The sequence below is a fragment of the Taurulus bubalis genome (genome assembly GCF_910589615.1).
Source record: "Taurulus bubalis genome assembly, chromosome: 19".
NCBI classification, from domain to species: domain Eukaryota; kingdom Metazoa; phylum Chordata; class Actinopteri; order Perciformes; family Cottidae; genus Taurulus; species Taurulus bubalis.
The window spans coordinates 9529340-9544648 of record NC_136607.1 but is presented as its reverse complement, the minus strand read 5'-3'; the positions used below and the strand labels follow the sequence as shown (position 1 = coordinate 9544648).

Sequence of the window (15309 nt, the reverse complement as noted above, 5' to 3'; positions counted from 1 at the left end):
TGCCAACCTGGCATGAAACTAAGTTCCTTTAAGAAGGCGCTTTGCTTTACTCTAGTCCAAGTGCTTTTCCAAAACAAAGTCAGTAAATTTGGAGGAATTTGGTAAATAAAGATGAAATAGAAGGATACTATTTGTTGTAGTGCTGATTTATTTAGTAGATTACAGTGCAGTTTGCACCTGAATTGCCCGTCTGTTGCCAACTGTGTGTACTCAAGTTGTTGTGCAACGTACGGATGTACACACGGATGGAAATCATTTGGAGGAAATTGTTTTATGAGGGCTCAATGCAGTGGCATGCTGGGAGAATTTAAAGTCCGGGCGTTATCTCCAAGGAACAGAGAACAGGTCACAGTCGGCCATTAAAGACTCTCCAGTTTGCGCTCGGAGCTCCAGAGCCGTCGGGTGGGAGAGAGGAAAGGGTGGAAGATGTTGCCCTGGAGGAGCTCAGCCCTCGCACTGCTGCTGACTCTGCAGTTCGGTAAGAGCTCGTCCAGCCAGGCTCCGTTCTAACGGTGTGGGATTAGAAGTAACTCTTTAAATGTAGAACCAATGCTGCTGTTCGGGGCATGTAGCGCTATAAAGTACTGATGGTGGTTGAAAGTTTGACTACAACCCAAAAAAAAAGAGTGAAGGCCCACTTAACGGCTATTTTGGAACTAACTATACGGAACAAACTGTTTCCAAGGTCAAGAATTAACCCTCGTGCTCAAGCCACAAAAGAGTTCAGAAGAAGTATCGTTTTATCTGTTGTGGATCACTTTCACCTGAGACGCCTAAACGCCGGGCTTTAGCTTCCTTTTAGAACACTGAGGTCATGACCTCTGGTGGTTATGTGTCAGTATTAGTATATACTTGTTACACATCGGGTTGACTACAAGTAAGTCAACAATAGATACGTGATATGAGTGAATAAAGCGTTCATGTTGATGAAGATGTTTGTGTTTAAACATCTCCAGGAAATGTAACTGGACACTTTACTTTGTGTTATGTTGCACTGCTTGGGATTAATTTTGGCGACATGAGTTTTTGCGTCATTCATTTACTTGTTGGACAAAACCAGTCCTGTGCTCACTAACAACAAATATTGATTATACAGTAAATATATACACTTTATTTCAAGAGTACACAAGTTCAAATGTAGATCTTAGGTCTTACAATGATTGTGTATTTGTTGTTTTGAAAGAAAATAAAACCATATAAAAAAAACTCACAATCAATGTATATATGTAAAAAAAAAAGTAGGAATATTACCCAAACTATAATGTTAATTGTTTTAGAACGGTTGAGATTGGATTCCATAAATAATTAGAAATACAAGATCAGACATTTTGTTTTGGAACGCATCGGTGTGTCAACAGAACTTAGGAAACACTTGATCCCGTAGGTCTGAGTTATCTGTGAGTGATAACTGAACATTTGCCCTCCCTATGACTCAGTCAGTGAAGCACTTGTCTGCTGGGTGTCTGACATCCAGCTGTGAGAGACTTTGGATGAACAGAAGGCCTTTTGCTTCTCCGGCCTTTGAGCCTGTTGGCATCGGCTGTGCAGTAAATCTTTGACAGTAATGAGTCTTGATAAGAGCGTTGAGGGCTTGAGTCACCTGTGAGATTTGATACAGTATCCAAGTACAATTACGTGTACTGTTCTGATACTTAAAGTATTGCAATGATGGGAGAGGACTACTCTGTGCGTTCTACTCCACTACTAAATGTATCTGATGGTAGGAGTCACGTTTCACACACTTCAAAACATGAGATGAGTCTGACGGATCATTTTCCACCTTGAGATCGGCCATTAACAAAACCATCTCCACTCAAGGGCCCACTTATTGGCTGGTTCTGGAGCTTTCAACCGTATCGCTCGGTCTTCATCAGCAGACAAGTTTAAAAATCTGCATTTTCATGACACCCGAGCGCAAACTGTCTACTGCGCCGATGAAGACATGGTCGAAAGCTTCAGAACAAGTGAGTAAGCGGACCTTGAGGGACGATTTTTTTCTCCTCTATATGAAATCTGCACATCTGCAATATTTCAAAAGAGATTACACTTTACTACATTAATCTATTTCATCGCAAAAGGCACCAATCTTCCGAATAGCGACTTTTAAGTCTGATATGTGCGTATATGTCATGCACGCTGCCTGATGTTTTATCCTCCCACACAGCAGCCGGCTGCTGGGCTCAGACGTGCCAGACCCCTGACAGGAAATGTGACTTTGTGTGCCACTGTGCTGACTGCAGCGACGAGCAAGACTGTGGTAAGTCTGAACACTCTTATTTAGAGTGATACCTAGAGAAGATGTCTGAACAGTGTCTGCTGATATAAGATGAAAAAGGACAATGACAAAATCATCTTTTGGAAAACTCATTTTGTTTATTCTTTTTGACCATATCAAGCCTACATTCTTGCTTAATAGTGCTTGTACCATGAGCAGAAACCTCACAGACCATGATCATCATTTGTTTCATGCCTCTCAAGGCTACAGCGGCAGAGGGTTCACGTGTGACTTTGAGGGAGCAGGGATGTGTGGGTGGACCGACCAGTCCCCGAACGCAGCGGTGTACAGCTGGCAGAGACGCCAGAGAGGATTGGGCTCGCTGCCCCAGAGCGGGCCGTCCTCTGACTACTCCACCGGGACAGCCACAGGTGTGGATTCATACTCCTCCCTTTTCTGTCTGACCTGTCTGACCTTTCTGTCCTCATGTTGTCAAGTATTTTTTTTTTTTAAAGGATGAGGTGCTTTTTTTGGTTCAATTTGGGCATACATTTAATTCAGTATCTTATTTAAACTTTATAATACATTAGTACAGTTGACTAACCGTCTGTTTACAAGTCAGATATGAGGACATAATTGGGAAGAGTAAACAGTATTGTTGTAATGATTGTGTTCCTCCTCTGATCAATCAAGAGTACACAGAAATGATAAACATTTTTGGGGGTTATATTTGTACCCAGAACCCACCCCTCCTCCTACAACCAAACTGACACTAAGTGAACACTGAAAACACGTTCTGGAGCTCTAACTCATGTTAATACATTTCATCCTTTTAATGTCAACAGTCGTTGACGAAAGGGTTTTTATTTTTTATTCTAATGGGAGCACCGTGCAAATATGAAATGTGCCGATGAAGTGAGTAATTAACGGATCCGAAATAATGTCACAGCCAGTAATTTCTCTGCCGCTAAATCCTCATTAGAGTCATGATTCAACAGGAGGACGGGTGCTGAACGTGGGTTCGGCTCATCTTATGGGATCAGCGGGACAGGGGGTAGCATGCATTTATGAAGTCTGATTGTCAGACCCTGCACTTTTCTTATCCCCATATCGCACAGGTTGGTTTATGGGAGTGAGTGCGGTGACGCACGGGTCTCCCAGCAATGCGGTTCTCATCTCCCCAGAGATGAAACAGTCCTCGGCAACCTGCCGCCTCCATCTCAGATACTTCCTGTGGGACTCAGGTAGCGACTATCATTCTCCTGTATCCTAAAACACAAACTCATAGACAGGATTTACATGTATTTAATGTGTTTTTTCTCTCTTCGTATACCTCTTTGTAGTCAGAATCAGAATACTTTATTGATACTGGGCGGGGAGGATTTGTACGTTACAGAATTATAAGAAAAAAAGTTAAATATACATAAAAGACAATGTAAAATACAATGTAAATGATGTACATAATGCTACAATGTATACATACACAAGTATAAAGTATAAACAAGTATATAATGGTCTCTCATAACTTGATTGATTCTACAGCTGTAGCCATTTTAAACTTCTTAGTTAGTTATTGTTGTACACTGAGGCGAGATTTGGTTTCAGCTGCCCTCCTACTTCAACGTTCCCCCTGTCCTGTAGGTCACACAGGTCTGGGCTCCACGCCCTTGTGGGCATCCATCCTTCGCCAGGACTCTCCGGATGCCGTCGTGTGGCGTCTCGAGGCCACCAGCGTCCACGGCTGGAGGGAGGCCACCGTCTTTCTGGGCCGCATCCCCTCAGGCTTCCAGATCCGTCTGCACTCACGGCGCTCCCAGGGCCAGGGAGGAGACGTGGCGGTGGACCAGCTGGAGTTCCTGGACTGTGCTCTGCCCCGTGAGTCCCTCACAACACTGAATGAATGAATCAATGAATTTGTAAACTGATCAATAACGATTGTTGTCTCTCGCTACGCCATCAGTGCCTCTCCCCTCGGGAGAGTGTCCCCCAGAGATGATGGCGTGCAGCCGGGGGGGCTGCGTGGAGCAGCGGCAGCTCTGCGACGGCAGCGACGACTGCGGGGACGGGACTGATGAGAAGAACTGTGGTGAGACATATGACAGCAGTAATAGCACAATAGTACTTATGTTTGGAATTTGTCCACGCAGGGATGACTGTACAAATGGGCAAAGTACAAAACATAAGAGTCTGTGATAAGAGTGTAAGCGAGATTAGAGGGGCAGTTCAACCAACAATAAAAAATAAATAAAATGCCACAGGACTACTTTCTAGTGAGAAGCCCAATGAAAACTGTTAACTGGGGTATTGCTTATGCATTTACACATTGCTTTTTCATTTTTCACAATGTTTAGCACCACAAATACAACTCTCTTTGCCTCCATTGTATCTAGCTGGAGGCAGAAGTTTGTAAACTGGATGTCTTAAAAATCTGGGACATTAAAAAATAAGTATCTCTATAGCTCAATATGACAAAAAGGTGAGGAGAATAATTTTTTTGTTGATTGTGAATTATTTCTTTGTGAATTATTTTGTATTCATTAGTCAATGTCCACCTACCTGCGTTTTCAACACCACTTTGTCTTGCTATAAAATGTATTATGTAATATTCTTCTAAAGTACTTCCCAAATTTTCCTCGCAGAATTTATTAAATCTTTCCCCAACGCTGTCTGTACGGAAAACACTTTTCAAAACTCCACAACTTCCTGATATTCAGTGAAGAAGAGGCAACTTTTCCGTGCAATCCACACCCGTACATTCGACCCATGCGTGCATGCATTCAGTGAGCCCCAGTTAATGTAACTGTTTATGTGTGTTTATTGTGTCTCCAGAAGGGTACCGGGTGTGTGACTTTGAGGAGGGCTCTTGCGATTGGGACCTGAGGTCTTTTTCTCAACTGAGATGGGTCAGGACCAATCAGGAGAGCATCTCCGTCTTGGATCCTCTGAAGGGACCAGGCAGGGATCACTCCAACAACAGTGCAACAGGTATCACACTCTGATCAACGGAATCACTTTTTATAGTTTTTAAGTATTCAAACTAACTTTGTTTTTAAACAGAAGAAATTATTATGTATAAAGGATATCGCTATTATCAATGCAGGTCACTTCCTTTATGTCACTGTCCCCGATGGTGGTCTCACAAATGACTGGGCTGTGTTCCAAAGTCCCCGTCTGGAGCCCACCAACATTTTACACCCTTGCAAGGTGAGTCCCAATTCAATTTCACGGCAATTTCCTCACAGTCTGACTCTTTATTTTTTATGAATAACCATAATTTAAAAAAGAAAAAGACAATATTTCTGAACCTAGTCTGATCAGCCTTCTGTATCCGCCCACTAGATGGTGATGTACACTCACCAGTTTGGGCCAAGGTCCGGCGGTCTTACGGTGCTTGTGGCAGATCGTGAGATCTACCCGGTGTGGGAGAGGGGCGGCGCTCTGGGCGACGTCTGGGTGAAGGCAGAGGTGGAGATTGTCGCCCACTCCGTTTTCCAAGTGAGTACTTCAGCTGTAGCCATTATATTGATGCTAGCTGGAGCCCATAACATATTTAAAACAGGCGCTGAAAATACGCTAACATACTTTATTCACAAATGTAAATGGCAATTTATTTGAAACTTGGAAGAGAAAAGTGATCCTTTGCACGCATATTAGTATGTATCTGCCCAATTCACCTGCTTGGAAACGGTATAAATATATATATTTTTTTTTTTTTACGTATGGCTTGTGTGGAATTGTTGGTGTATCAATAAAAGCAAAACACACAAAAGATGCAATACAAACGGTTGTTTATCACAATGCGCCCAACGCCTAATATTCACATAAATGTGATGGAAATGCACATTAATTCGCATTTTTTAAATTCGCATTTCTTTTCTGGAAAATCAAGTTCAAATTTAAGTTATATTTAGATGTGACTCTGGCTATTGTCAAAACTTGTAACAACAATAACAAACACTTTCAGCAAGGATCTGAAATGTGTTTTTTAAGTTTTGACCTACAGGATATGTACTGAGCAAGATGTCCCAGGAACTATGGAACAGCAACACTGTCTCCAAATGACCTCAAACATATCAGTCAATATAGAAATGAGGGCCTTTTATGTTTTAGATAGATTCAAAATAGCTTCTTTTTTTTTTTTTTTTTTTACAAAATGGGTAAATAACACTTCAGAGCTTTAGTTTCCACTCTCTTCTCTGTCCTTTCAGATCTTAATCATGGCAGCAGTCCGGCACTTTGCGTATGGAGGCATCGCGGTCGACAGCATTGTGTTGTCTCCTGAATGCCGCTTGTCATCTGGTAATCCTTTAAAAAAAGATTCCACATCTGCAAGGAATGAGAGGAAACCGTCTCTGCGGTGGGATAAATCTGCCATCTCCCGTTCTCTCCTTGAACAGAAAATGATACGTGGGTAGGCGGCTTCCCTAAACCTCCTGAGGACCCGTGTGCTGAACCAGACAAGTTGTGTGATTTCCATCGAGACTGTGCCGGAGCGGAGGATGAACACAAATGTGGTGAGTCTATGCGTTCTCTTTACTCGGCTCCACTTTCATCAGGACTACACAGGGTTCAAAGACACTCTGATGGTTATTAGAGCCAGTGGAAGCTGCGTTAGACCTCAGGAGCCACCAGGGGCCCTCCCAATTTAACAAATCACCACACGTGAAAGCACTCAGGTGCAATCATGTTTGTTTATGCTGGAGGAGATTTTGAGAGAAGCAAAGAATTCTTCAAGTCATCTGAAATTATTCTAATAAAGAAAATAGACTAAAGTACTATTTCTGAAACTACGCCCTCTTTAACAAAACTCTACACAGAAACGAAAGCTACATAACATGCACACAAGAAATACTAATTATCTTACATCTCCTCCAAAAGCAAACACCTCATTCAAAACTAAATACCCGGTACAACTTTACACGCAAATACCAGATAAATATTGGTGACTAGATACTATTTTAAGTATTTAAGAGTCTTTGGCATTTTAATTTGTAGCATGCTGTTAATGTAGACTCCGAACACAAAATCAATGTGTTTATTCTCAAAACTCATATACATGACATCTGTATCAGGCACAATTACTTGAACTGAATATGAAGTGAACCTAGTCGCTGCAATGTACTGTCAACCAAATACAGCACATTACTATGACATTCTCCATTTTGAGTGACAGGTCTCCTCAAATCGTTTCCACAGGGGATTTCTCTTCCACCGAGGGCAGCTCCGGTTGGACTGACGCAAGCATTGGGAGTCAATGTTGGGTGCTCCACCAAAATGCCACATCTAAAGGTACAACCCACAACAACTCAACTCTAACTAATCTGCAGTGGATAAAAATCACCAAATCATGTAATGTTTGTTTCTTACGCATTCCTTAGAGGAGTACCTGTACGTATCCGAAGCCCCAGGCCAGCAGCTGACTGAGGCCCAGACACGGACTCCCCTCCTGGGCCCCACGGGCCCTGCCTGCACCCTGAGCTTTGATTTTGCTCTCACAGGGAATCTAGATCACATTGGTAACTAAATTAACTTTATTATCCTGCATGTCTTCTTTTCACTTCTCCCCTCGGGACACGCGACTCAGATCTTCTGACGTGTGTCTGATTACATGTCTCCGCTGCAGGTGAGCTGTCCGTCAGGGTGATTGACAGCTTCCTGGGCATGCAGCCCAAACTGTGGGAATTCAGTGAGAAGACTGGGCCAGGGGAGGGGGCGTGGCAACACGTCAACGTGTCTATCGGAGTCAGAAGATATCGCTTCCAGGTCAGCTTTATTTCCTCAGGGCTGATGTCGTTCTCATTTTTACATTTAAAATGTGCGTATTGACTCGCAGATATGAATCTAAAATCAATGGAGGTTTTAAGGAAAAGAAGAACATTTAAAGCTGTCGACGTTTAATAAATGTCCCCATAGCCTTGCCATAGTTATTAGTTTAATTCTGTCACTCATCCTTCGCTCTTCTGTTTTCCCTATTTTCCTTGTTTTATCTTTCCCAGCTGGCCTTCGAAGCTCATGCTGAGAAACTTTCTCCGAGCGCCGTGATTCGAGTGCAAAACGTTCACTTTGTCAGCTGTCATGCTGGTTATTTCCCATCCTCTCCAACAGGTAACTCCCAACCATCTACCGTACACACACATGACGTTGCATAATGCAGACTTTTAAGAGGTTACCCGGAAATGTCTCAATGCTTTTTGCTCAGGGCTGTCGTGCAACTTTGAGGATGGGCTGTGTGGGTGGTATCAGGACAACAATGACAACTTTGACTGGGCGTTGCTGGATGGGATGGACCACACCATCGGCATCGGTGAGCTCATTTAAAATTCAAAATGCGGATGTACAGGGCTTTTTTTTTTGTGGGGAGTCTATCAGACACGCACACACACCATAGCCTGTTTAAAAATGTTGAATGCCATTTTGTTGGTGAAGGTTGGACAAGGACTTGGACCAGAGACCTGAGAGACTTGCTGATTCTGATCTGCAACTTGACTCTTGCAACAGTGACTTTGTCTCACCTTTCTTAGCAACAACCTTTTGTCTATCGCACTGGGCTAAATTGCCGCAAAGGCAACACAGTATGACTGCAGTATATAAAGTGCCACTGCTGTAATTGTGATGCTTTGGAGCTCCATTCATCCCCCCTCTGTTGACGCCCAGGCAGAAGTCTCGTCGTGGACATGTGGAGTCCTTCTCTGCGCGGGACGTTCGGACGCTTGGTTTCATTCCCACAGTTATCAGGTCCTTCAGGTCACTGCCTGATCTTCTTCTACAAACTCTACGGGCCGAACACAGGTGAGGACGAGACTGACTGGAAAGCAGTTCAGAGTGAAAGAATGTTAAAGAAGCATCTGGTTCTCTCAGCTTGGGGGAGGGGGAAAAATACCTGAAGTAAAAGGGAAAACCCGCCACCTTTTGGTGTGTCGAGGGTAAATGTAGTCGAGTGAAGCAATGGATTCCTCAGAGAGGCTGCAGCTGCACGAGCCCTGCAAGAGGATAAGGCCGATGGGGACCCTCCAGGTGTCAGAAGCTCATGCGCAGTGCATCCTGGGACGTGTAGGCACTTCTGGCACATGTCTGCGAGCGTGAAAACTGAGCCGTCTCCATCAACCACATTCACCTTCAACATTGATTGTGCACCCACGCCGTTGTGTTACATGTCTGTTTTGAAATTGAATATGACCTACTTGCCTAATAGAAGCTGTAAATAATCAGAAAACTGAATAATGTCACACCTACTGCCCCGTCTGATCCCGGCCAGGTGCTCTGAATGTGAAGCTGCTGGATAACAACGGTTATGAGGCCGTCCTCTGGAGCCGCAGCGCAGCTCATGGCAACGTGTGGCACGAGGCGCACTGCCCGGTGCCACACCAGTTCACAAACTTCCGGGTATGTAACAACTGCAATCACAGAGAAGATCTGTCATATAAAGAAAGAATATAAGAGAGTGACAAAAGTCCTATTTTCCTCTCCAACTCACCCTCTCCGACCTATCGCCTCCCACCAGCTGATGTTTGAAGCCGTCCGCTCTGGATTTGACGGGCGCGTGGCCATTGACGACGTGGCGTTCGTGGACGGCCCGTGCAGCGTGCCGAGGATGTGTTCCTTTGAAGACCAGCGGTGTGGATACAGCAGCTCGGGTAGAATTCGCTGGCTCCACCGCAGCGGACACACCGCCACGTTGACGGGACCCAAGACCGACCACACTCTGGAGACCGAAATGGGTGAGAGAGATTCCCATTGCATGAGAGTCATACTTGTATGCACACGCAGAAAAACTGAGTGACAGTGAGTTGTGATCTCCCTCTACTTGTTTGGTGGCTCAGGTTTCTACATGATGGTGAACACTGGGGCCAACTTCCTGCCGTTAGGTGGCACGTCAGTCCTCGCCTCCCCTGTCAGCCAAGGAACCGCCAAGACGGAGTGTGTTGGTTTCTGGTACCACATGGGTGGAGTGAATCCTGGTGAGACACAGTCACACAATGAAACACCAACACACACACACACACACACAAAAAAAAACAATGTCAAAACCAAAAACACAACATAACATTGTGTACTTGTGCAGGTTCTCTGACGTTGTATATGAAGCCAGTGAAGGGAGAAAGGGTGAAGATCTTCTCTGACAGTCTGAACCAGGGTGACGTCTGGCGCCATGGCAACGGCAACATCTCGAGTGCCCTTGTGGACTGGCAGGTACAGTGTGGAGCCTGGAACCATTATAGGCTTTTAAATACTCTAAGTATTGCGTACAATACTATTGCGTTTCTGTTCAATTTAAGGATCCACACTTTTAAGGAACATCTTGTGTTTTTTGTTTAAACCAAGAGGATGCTTTGTTCTGCTCTGCAGCTGGAGTTTGAGGTGGTTGGAGCCGGAGGCCTAGACACTCACATTGCAGTCGATGACATCTTCATTGCAGCTCACGCATGTGAAGACCAAGGTTTGTTTCGGCGTCAGCCAAAGTAAAATAATTCTGGAGCCACAAAATTATCCTTGAACAAACTCGATGGCAGTCTAATTTAACCAGTTCATTACTTAATCTCAAACACATCTCAGGTTCTAAGTGCAGTCTGGAGAGAGGGATGTGTAGCTGGAGCAACACTCAAAACGTCCTAGTGGACAAACTGGACTGGGAGCTGACGAGTCCGGAGGCAGAGAGCCACTACCTCACCCCGCCAGAGGACCACAGTCTGGGCACAGAGAAAGGTGAGAGAGAAAGAGAGAGAGCTACTTTGACTGTGCACATTGCCGGGCATGCGTTTCAACAAGATCGCAGAAGCAGGAAGAACAACAGGGAGAACAACACTTTGATAATTTTCTTTACCACAAACGTTCCGTACACGTGTCCATTTGTGTGAAATACACTACCTTCCCTTTCCCTTTCCGCCAGGTCACTTCCTGTTCGTTCCAAGCAGCAACCGGACGGCGGCCTACGAAAACGCCCAGTTGCTGAGCCCCCACCTGCCCCCGACCAAGGGCACCTGCCTGAAATTCTGGGCCTACAAGCAGCACTCGTGTAAGGATCCGTGTTTTTTGCGAAAGCCCCGTCTGATGTAGTCCGGATGCGTGTGTGTGTGTGTTATGCGCTTCCCTTTTGATCATTTTTGTCACATTTGCACTACAGCGGACAGCGAGCTACGTGTGTGGAGGCTGTCTGAAGGTCGCAGCTATCAGCTGCTGGTGGTGCGTGAACTGGGAGGGCCGTGGAGACGCTTTGACGTCAACATCACGTCCACCGAGGAATACCAGGTCAGACTCTCACCTGCCAGAAAATACAATACACTGTGTCTCATCTAAACACCGATGTAGTGCTCTAACTCTATACAGTGTACTGGATGTACGCTTATCCACAGCACAACGAGGTTTGACATTTTTGCACTTGACTCAAGGACAGGACTGACGCACCCCTCTCTCTCTCTCTCTCTCTCTCTCTCGCTCTCTCTCTCTCTCTCTCTCTCTCTCTCTCTCTGCTGCCATATTGTTCTTGGTGTCCACAGATTGTTTTAGAAGGAATCAAAGGCACATCAGGCTTTGTGGCTCTGGATGACATTGAGTACAGCATTGGAGTTAACTGCGCTAACAAAGTCACAGATGCACTCACAAGTAAGAGGGCTTTTTAAGAGATATTTTTAAAGTAATTGGTGGGGACATTTTGGGACATAGATCGAGAAGATTGGCACCACTTTCCTCTTCACTTGCAAGCAACTGGTTGAACTGGAAAGCAGCAAGCCGCTGAGCTGTCTCTGTCCAAAAATAGAAATATCAGCCTACCAGCACCTCTACTGCTCACAGATCTTGTTTATTTAATTCACTCAAAGACTTGAAATGTCATTTTTCCTTTCACCTGCACCGATACTGCAGATGGATAGAAGCTAAATCTATTACAAAGCAACTTTTCTCTATTTTAGATTAATGTAATGTACTTTCACAAACTAAAAAAAAATACAAAGACAAAGTGCTAAATTAGAAGAAAACATGCTGGGGTTAGGATATTGGCTTGTGAAAATGTTCAGCACTAAAGGAATTTGTCTTATTGCTAGCAGTTCGTCAACTGACTTAAAATATGAAAACCAACAGTGCGGCAGCCTTTTGACTGACTTCCTGTTATCCTCGGGCACAATCCTCTCGTGGAGCCGGAAGCTAAATGTCGTCCACCTTCCCTGTAGGCACATCAAATAAAGACAACGCCGGAGGGATCGCGGCGTCCGTCATCGTGGTCCTGCTGCTGATCGGTACGTTGATCGCGCTGCTGATTTTCTACCTGCGAACCAGAGGGGTAGTCATGGCCGGTCCGTCCTCATCACCGTCATCATCTTCCTCAGCTGTTGCTGGCTTCAGCAATGAAGTGTACGAACCAGACCTCACAGTGAGTTTATCTGACACACAAACCTCTGACTCACATTGGAGGGGCATTTGTAACATTTGTTATCATCTTATATCTTATATCTTACGGCAGTATTTTGAAAATGGTAGCAAATCTAATATGATAGGAGACTAAGCACAGGGAGGAAACAACAGCAGGTAAGAAGGACACAGAGTTTTCAGAGAAGAGTTCTCACGATGTGCATCAAACCGTCAATAAATCTGTGACTGAGCTGTTGTTGGTGAGCTGTCATTTTAAGAGATATTAGAACTACAACAATAGGAGCAAAGCACTTGTAACATTTGCACATATCGTTGTTGTGCGTTAAGATCTGGCTAACTGAATACAAAACCATCCAAGTAGCAAACTCACCAGTCTGTTAGTTTGCTAAAGGACACAATCACACTCTAGAATAATCAACCAATCACTGGTTAATATACCAGCCGCATATCAAGCCACAATGCAAAAAAAACAAATCCTATATTTAATAAGAATGAGGAGCTAAGCTAACTAGCAGCATCGTTTTGCTTACTGCGTCTGGTTAACGATTGATCATGTGTTCATTGCAGCAGGATCATGTGTTTTTCTCACCAGTGCAGAACCATCCGATGGCAGCTGGATTCAATGTCACTGTGAGTGTAGAGCGCTATAAACTCTTTATGACTGATATTTTATTGCATTTGTTGGGTGTGGAATATACCGTATCCCTCTCTGTTCACAAGCACCCTGTGAATACGATTAACGGAGGTTTTAAAGCTGCACTAATATATCTTTGACCACTTGAGCGCCAACGAGGATTCCAACTAAAACTCCCATCCATCAGCCCAAACATTCTACATATGCTTGTGTTAACAATGTTCGGTTGAAGCTGTGATTTCTCTTTTCATATTTAAAACTAAAATACTCATAGGGCTCCTTTATTTTATCTGCCGTGCAGTGTTACACAGAAACAGTACTGTTTACGACCAAGTTTAAAGTCGGTGCTCCTTCCTGGGCCAGTTTATGGACAGATCATGGTGACAGACTTCCTCTTGTGTTCCTGCAGTTCTCGGCTGGTGGCAGAGGGATGGAGGAGGCCTGAGGCAGGAGGAGCGCTGGTCCTGCCACCTAAAGGTGGCCTTGTGAAAATGAGGCGATATCACAGCAGGAGAACTGCTTGTGTCGCCCTTACGTGACACACACACACACACACACACACACACACACTCACATATATTGAAACAATGATGAAGGCCTAATCGATGAAGCTGCCTCAGATCCGATGGAGCCCTCGAGGGTCACAGCCCTCTGCCTGTGGACGGACTGATGGTCAGAAGGAGAACGTCTGCGGTGTCGTGGACCGATATTAGCTTCACTTGTCTTTGAATCGAGAATCGTGAACCCACGAACGGCACAAATGGTTGCATGGAGATTTAAAATCCATTTTGGATAGGTAAGAAAGCATGAACTGGGAGAATGGAGCTAGAAAGACGTGTGTTTACCAGGCTAGGAGGGTCTCATGAAAGACACTAGGTGCACTTTGGCAGAGGAGCTTGACTCGCATTAAAGAGCTAAAAGTTCAAATATCTCTGCCTCAATTTGTCTCTCGCAAGTCTCCCGATGTTATAGAAAGTTCTGGAGTGCATTTTTTTTTTAGGAGAGAAAGAAAAGAATGACGTTAAACCTTGAAAAAAGTGTTTTTTTTTTAAACTATCCTAGAGAAAGTTGACATGTAACGCTGCAGCTTGGAAGATGTCTGTGACAGATGTATTCTTCCAACTTTTAAACAAGATCTAATTAACCTGTGATGATCAATTGAAAATAAAGTTGAGCATTTACACATTGTCAGTATAACTTGGTCTCTGGGGAATTAAATGACTGCATCATGAATGTCGTCAGTATTTCTTAATGATGGGTGGTTTAAAGTAATAATTTGCTGTCTGCTCACAATTAGTGTGGAAATATGTTTAATGTATATAAACAACACATGATAATTATGATAACCTTTAACTAACTAACCAATCATTTATAATACGTTTTCTTTTTATGTCCCTTCAGATAAAATAAAAACGTGTTGCTTTTCTCTTTCATACGATGCAGTGTTAATACTGTAGACATTGTATTTATACACTCTATTCCATCTTATTTTATATATTGTATCCATCAGTCAGTGAAATACATCGGTAGAAATTAATGTGTAAAAAAAAAAAAGAAAGTGAAAGCATCGGAGAATGAACGGTCTCCTATGTCAATCGGGCGCGCTCTCTCGCGCGGCAGCTCCCTGCATGGCTGCGCTATAGGACCACATGCCTCGTTCATCTTTAGGAAGAGGGGGTGACGACATCCTGTCCTTAGCAACGGTCGCGTCTCGACGGCAACATCCTCCGGTGTCCCCTATCGGCTGTTGTCACCGTGACTCTCGACTAAAAACCACCATTTCTCTCGGATGAACTGCTGGTTTTGAAGGTATGGCGTGATGACACGGCTGAAGCGCGAGCGCGCACCGCAGCAGCAGCCGACTTGAGTGCCTAAAGTTGGTGTGGACCCTCTCCTCCTCTTCATCATCACCACCATTGCTCACCCCTTACCAGCAAAAGACCGCCAGCCCAGATACGGTTTGTTCTCATCTGGACCGTTTTTATTTGCGCCGACCGGTTCTCATCCAGCGGCGCGCGTGCGGCTGAATGGATCCCGCCGTGCTCATCTTCCTGCTCTACGTCATGATCGCGCACGAGCTGGTCTGCGGCTGGCTGCA

General features: G+C 44.5%; 1 protein-coding gene across 1 annotated transcript; it reads left to right on the top strand.

Moving 5' to 3' along the window:
* Positions 1-426: 426 nt before the first annotated feature.
* Positions 427-13656, top strand: mamdc4 (MAM domain containing 4; the record flags this gene model as incomplete). Its single annotated transcript, XM_079234928.1, has 29 exons — positions 427-478; positions 2165-2257; positions 2479-2646; positions 3334-3459; positions 3857-4090; positions 4176-4301; positions 5045-5200; positions 5316-5419; positions 5555-5710; positions 6424-6514; positions 6613-6729; positions 7412-7504; positions 7594-7731; positions 7839-7978; positions 8212-8320; positions 8415-8519; positions 8870-9004; positions 9471-9598; positions 9717-9933; positions 10036-10173; positions 10278-10405; positions 10562-10652; positions 10769-10918; positions 11103-11228; positions 11337-11461; positions 11710-11815; positions 12379-12578; positions 13145-13213; positions 13621-13656. 29 exons carry the CDS (start codon positions 427-429, stop codon positions 13654-13656), a joined length of 3657 nt encoding a protein of 1218 aa, XP_079091054.1.
* Between the last annotated feature and the right edge of the window lie 1653 nt (positions 13657-15309).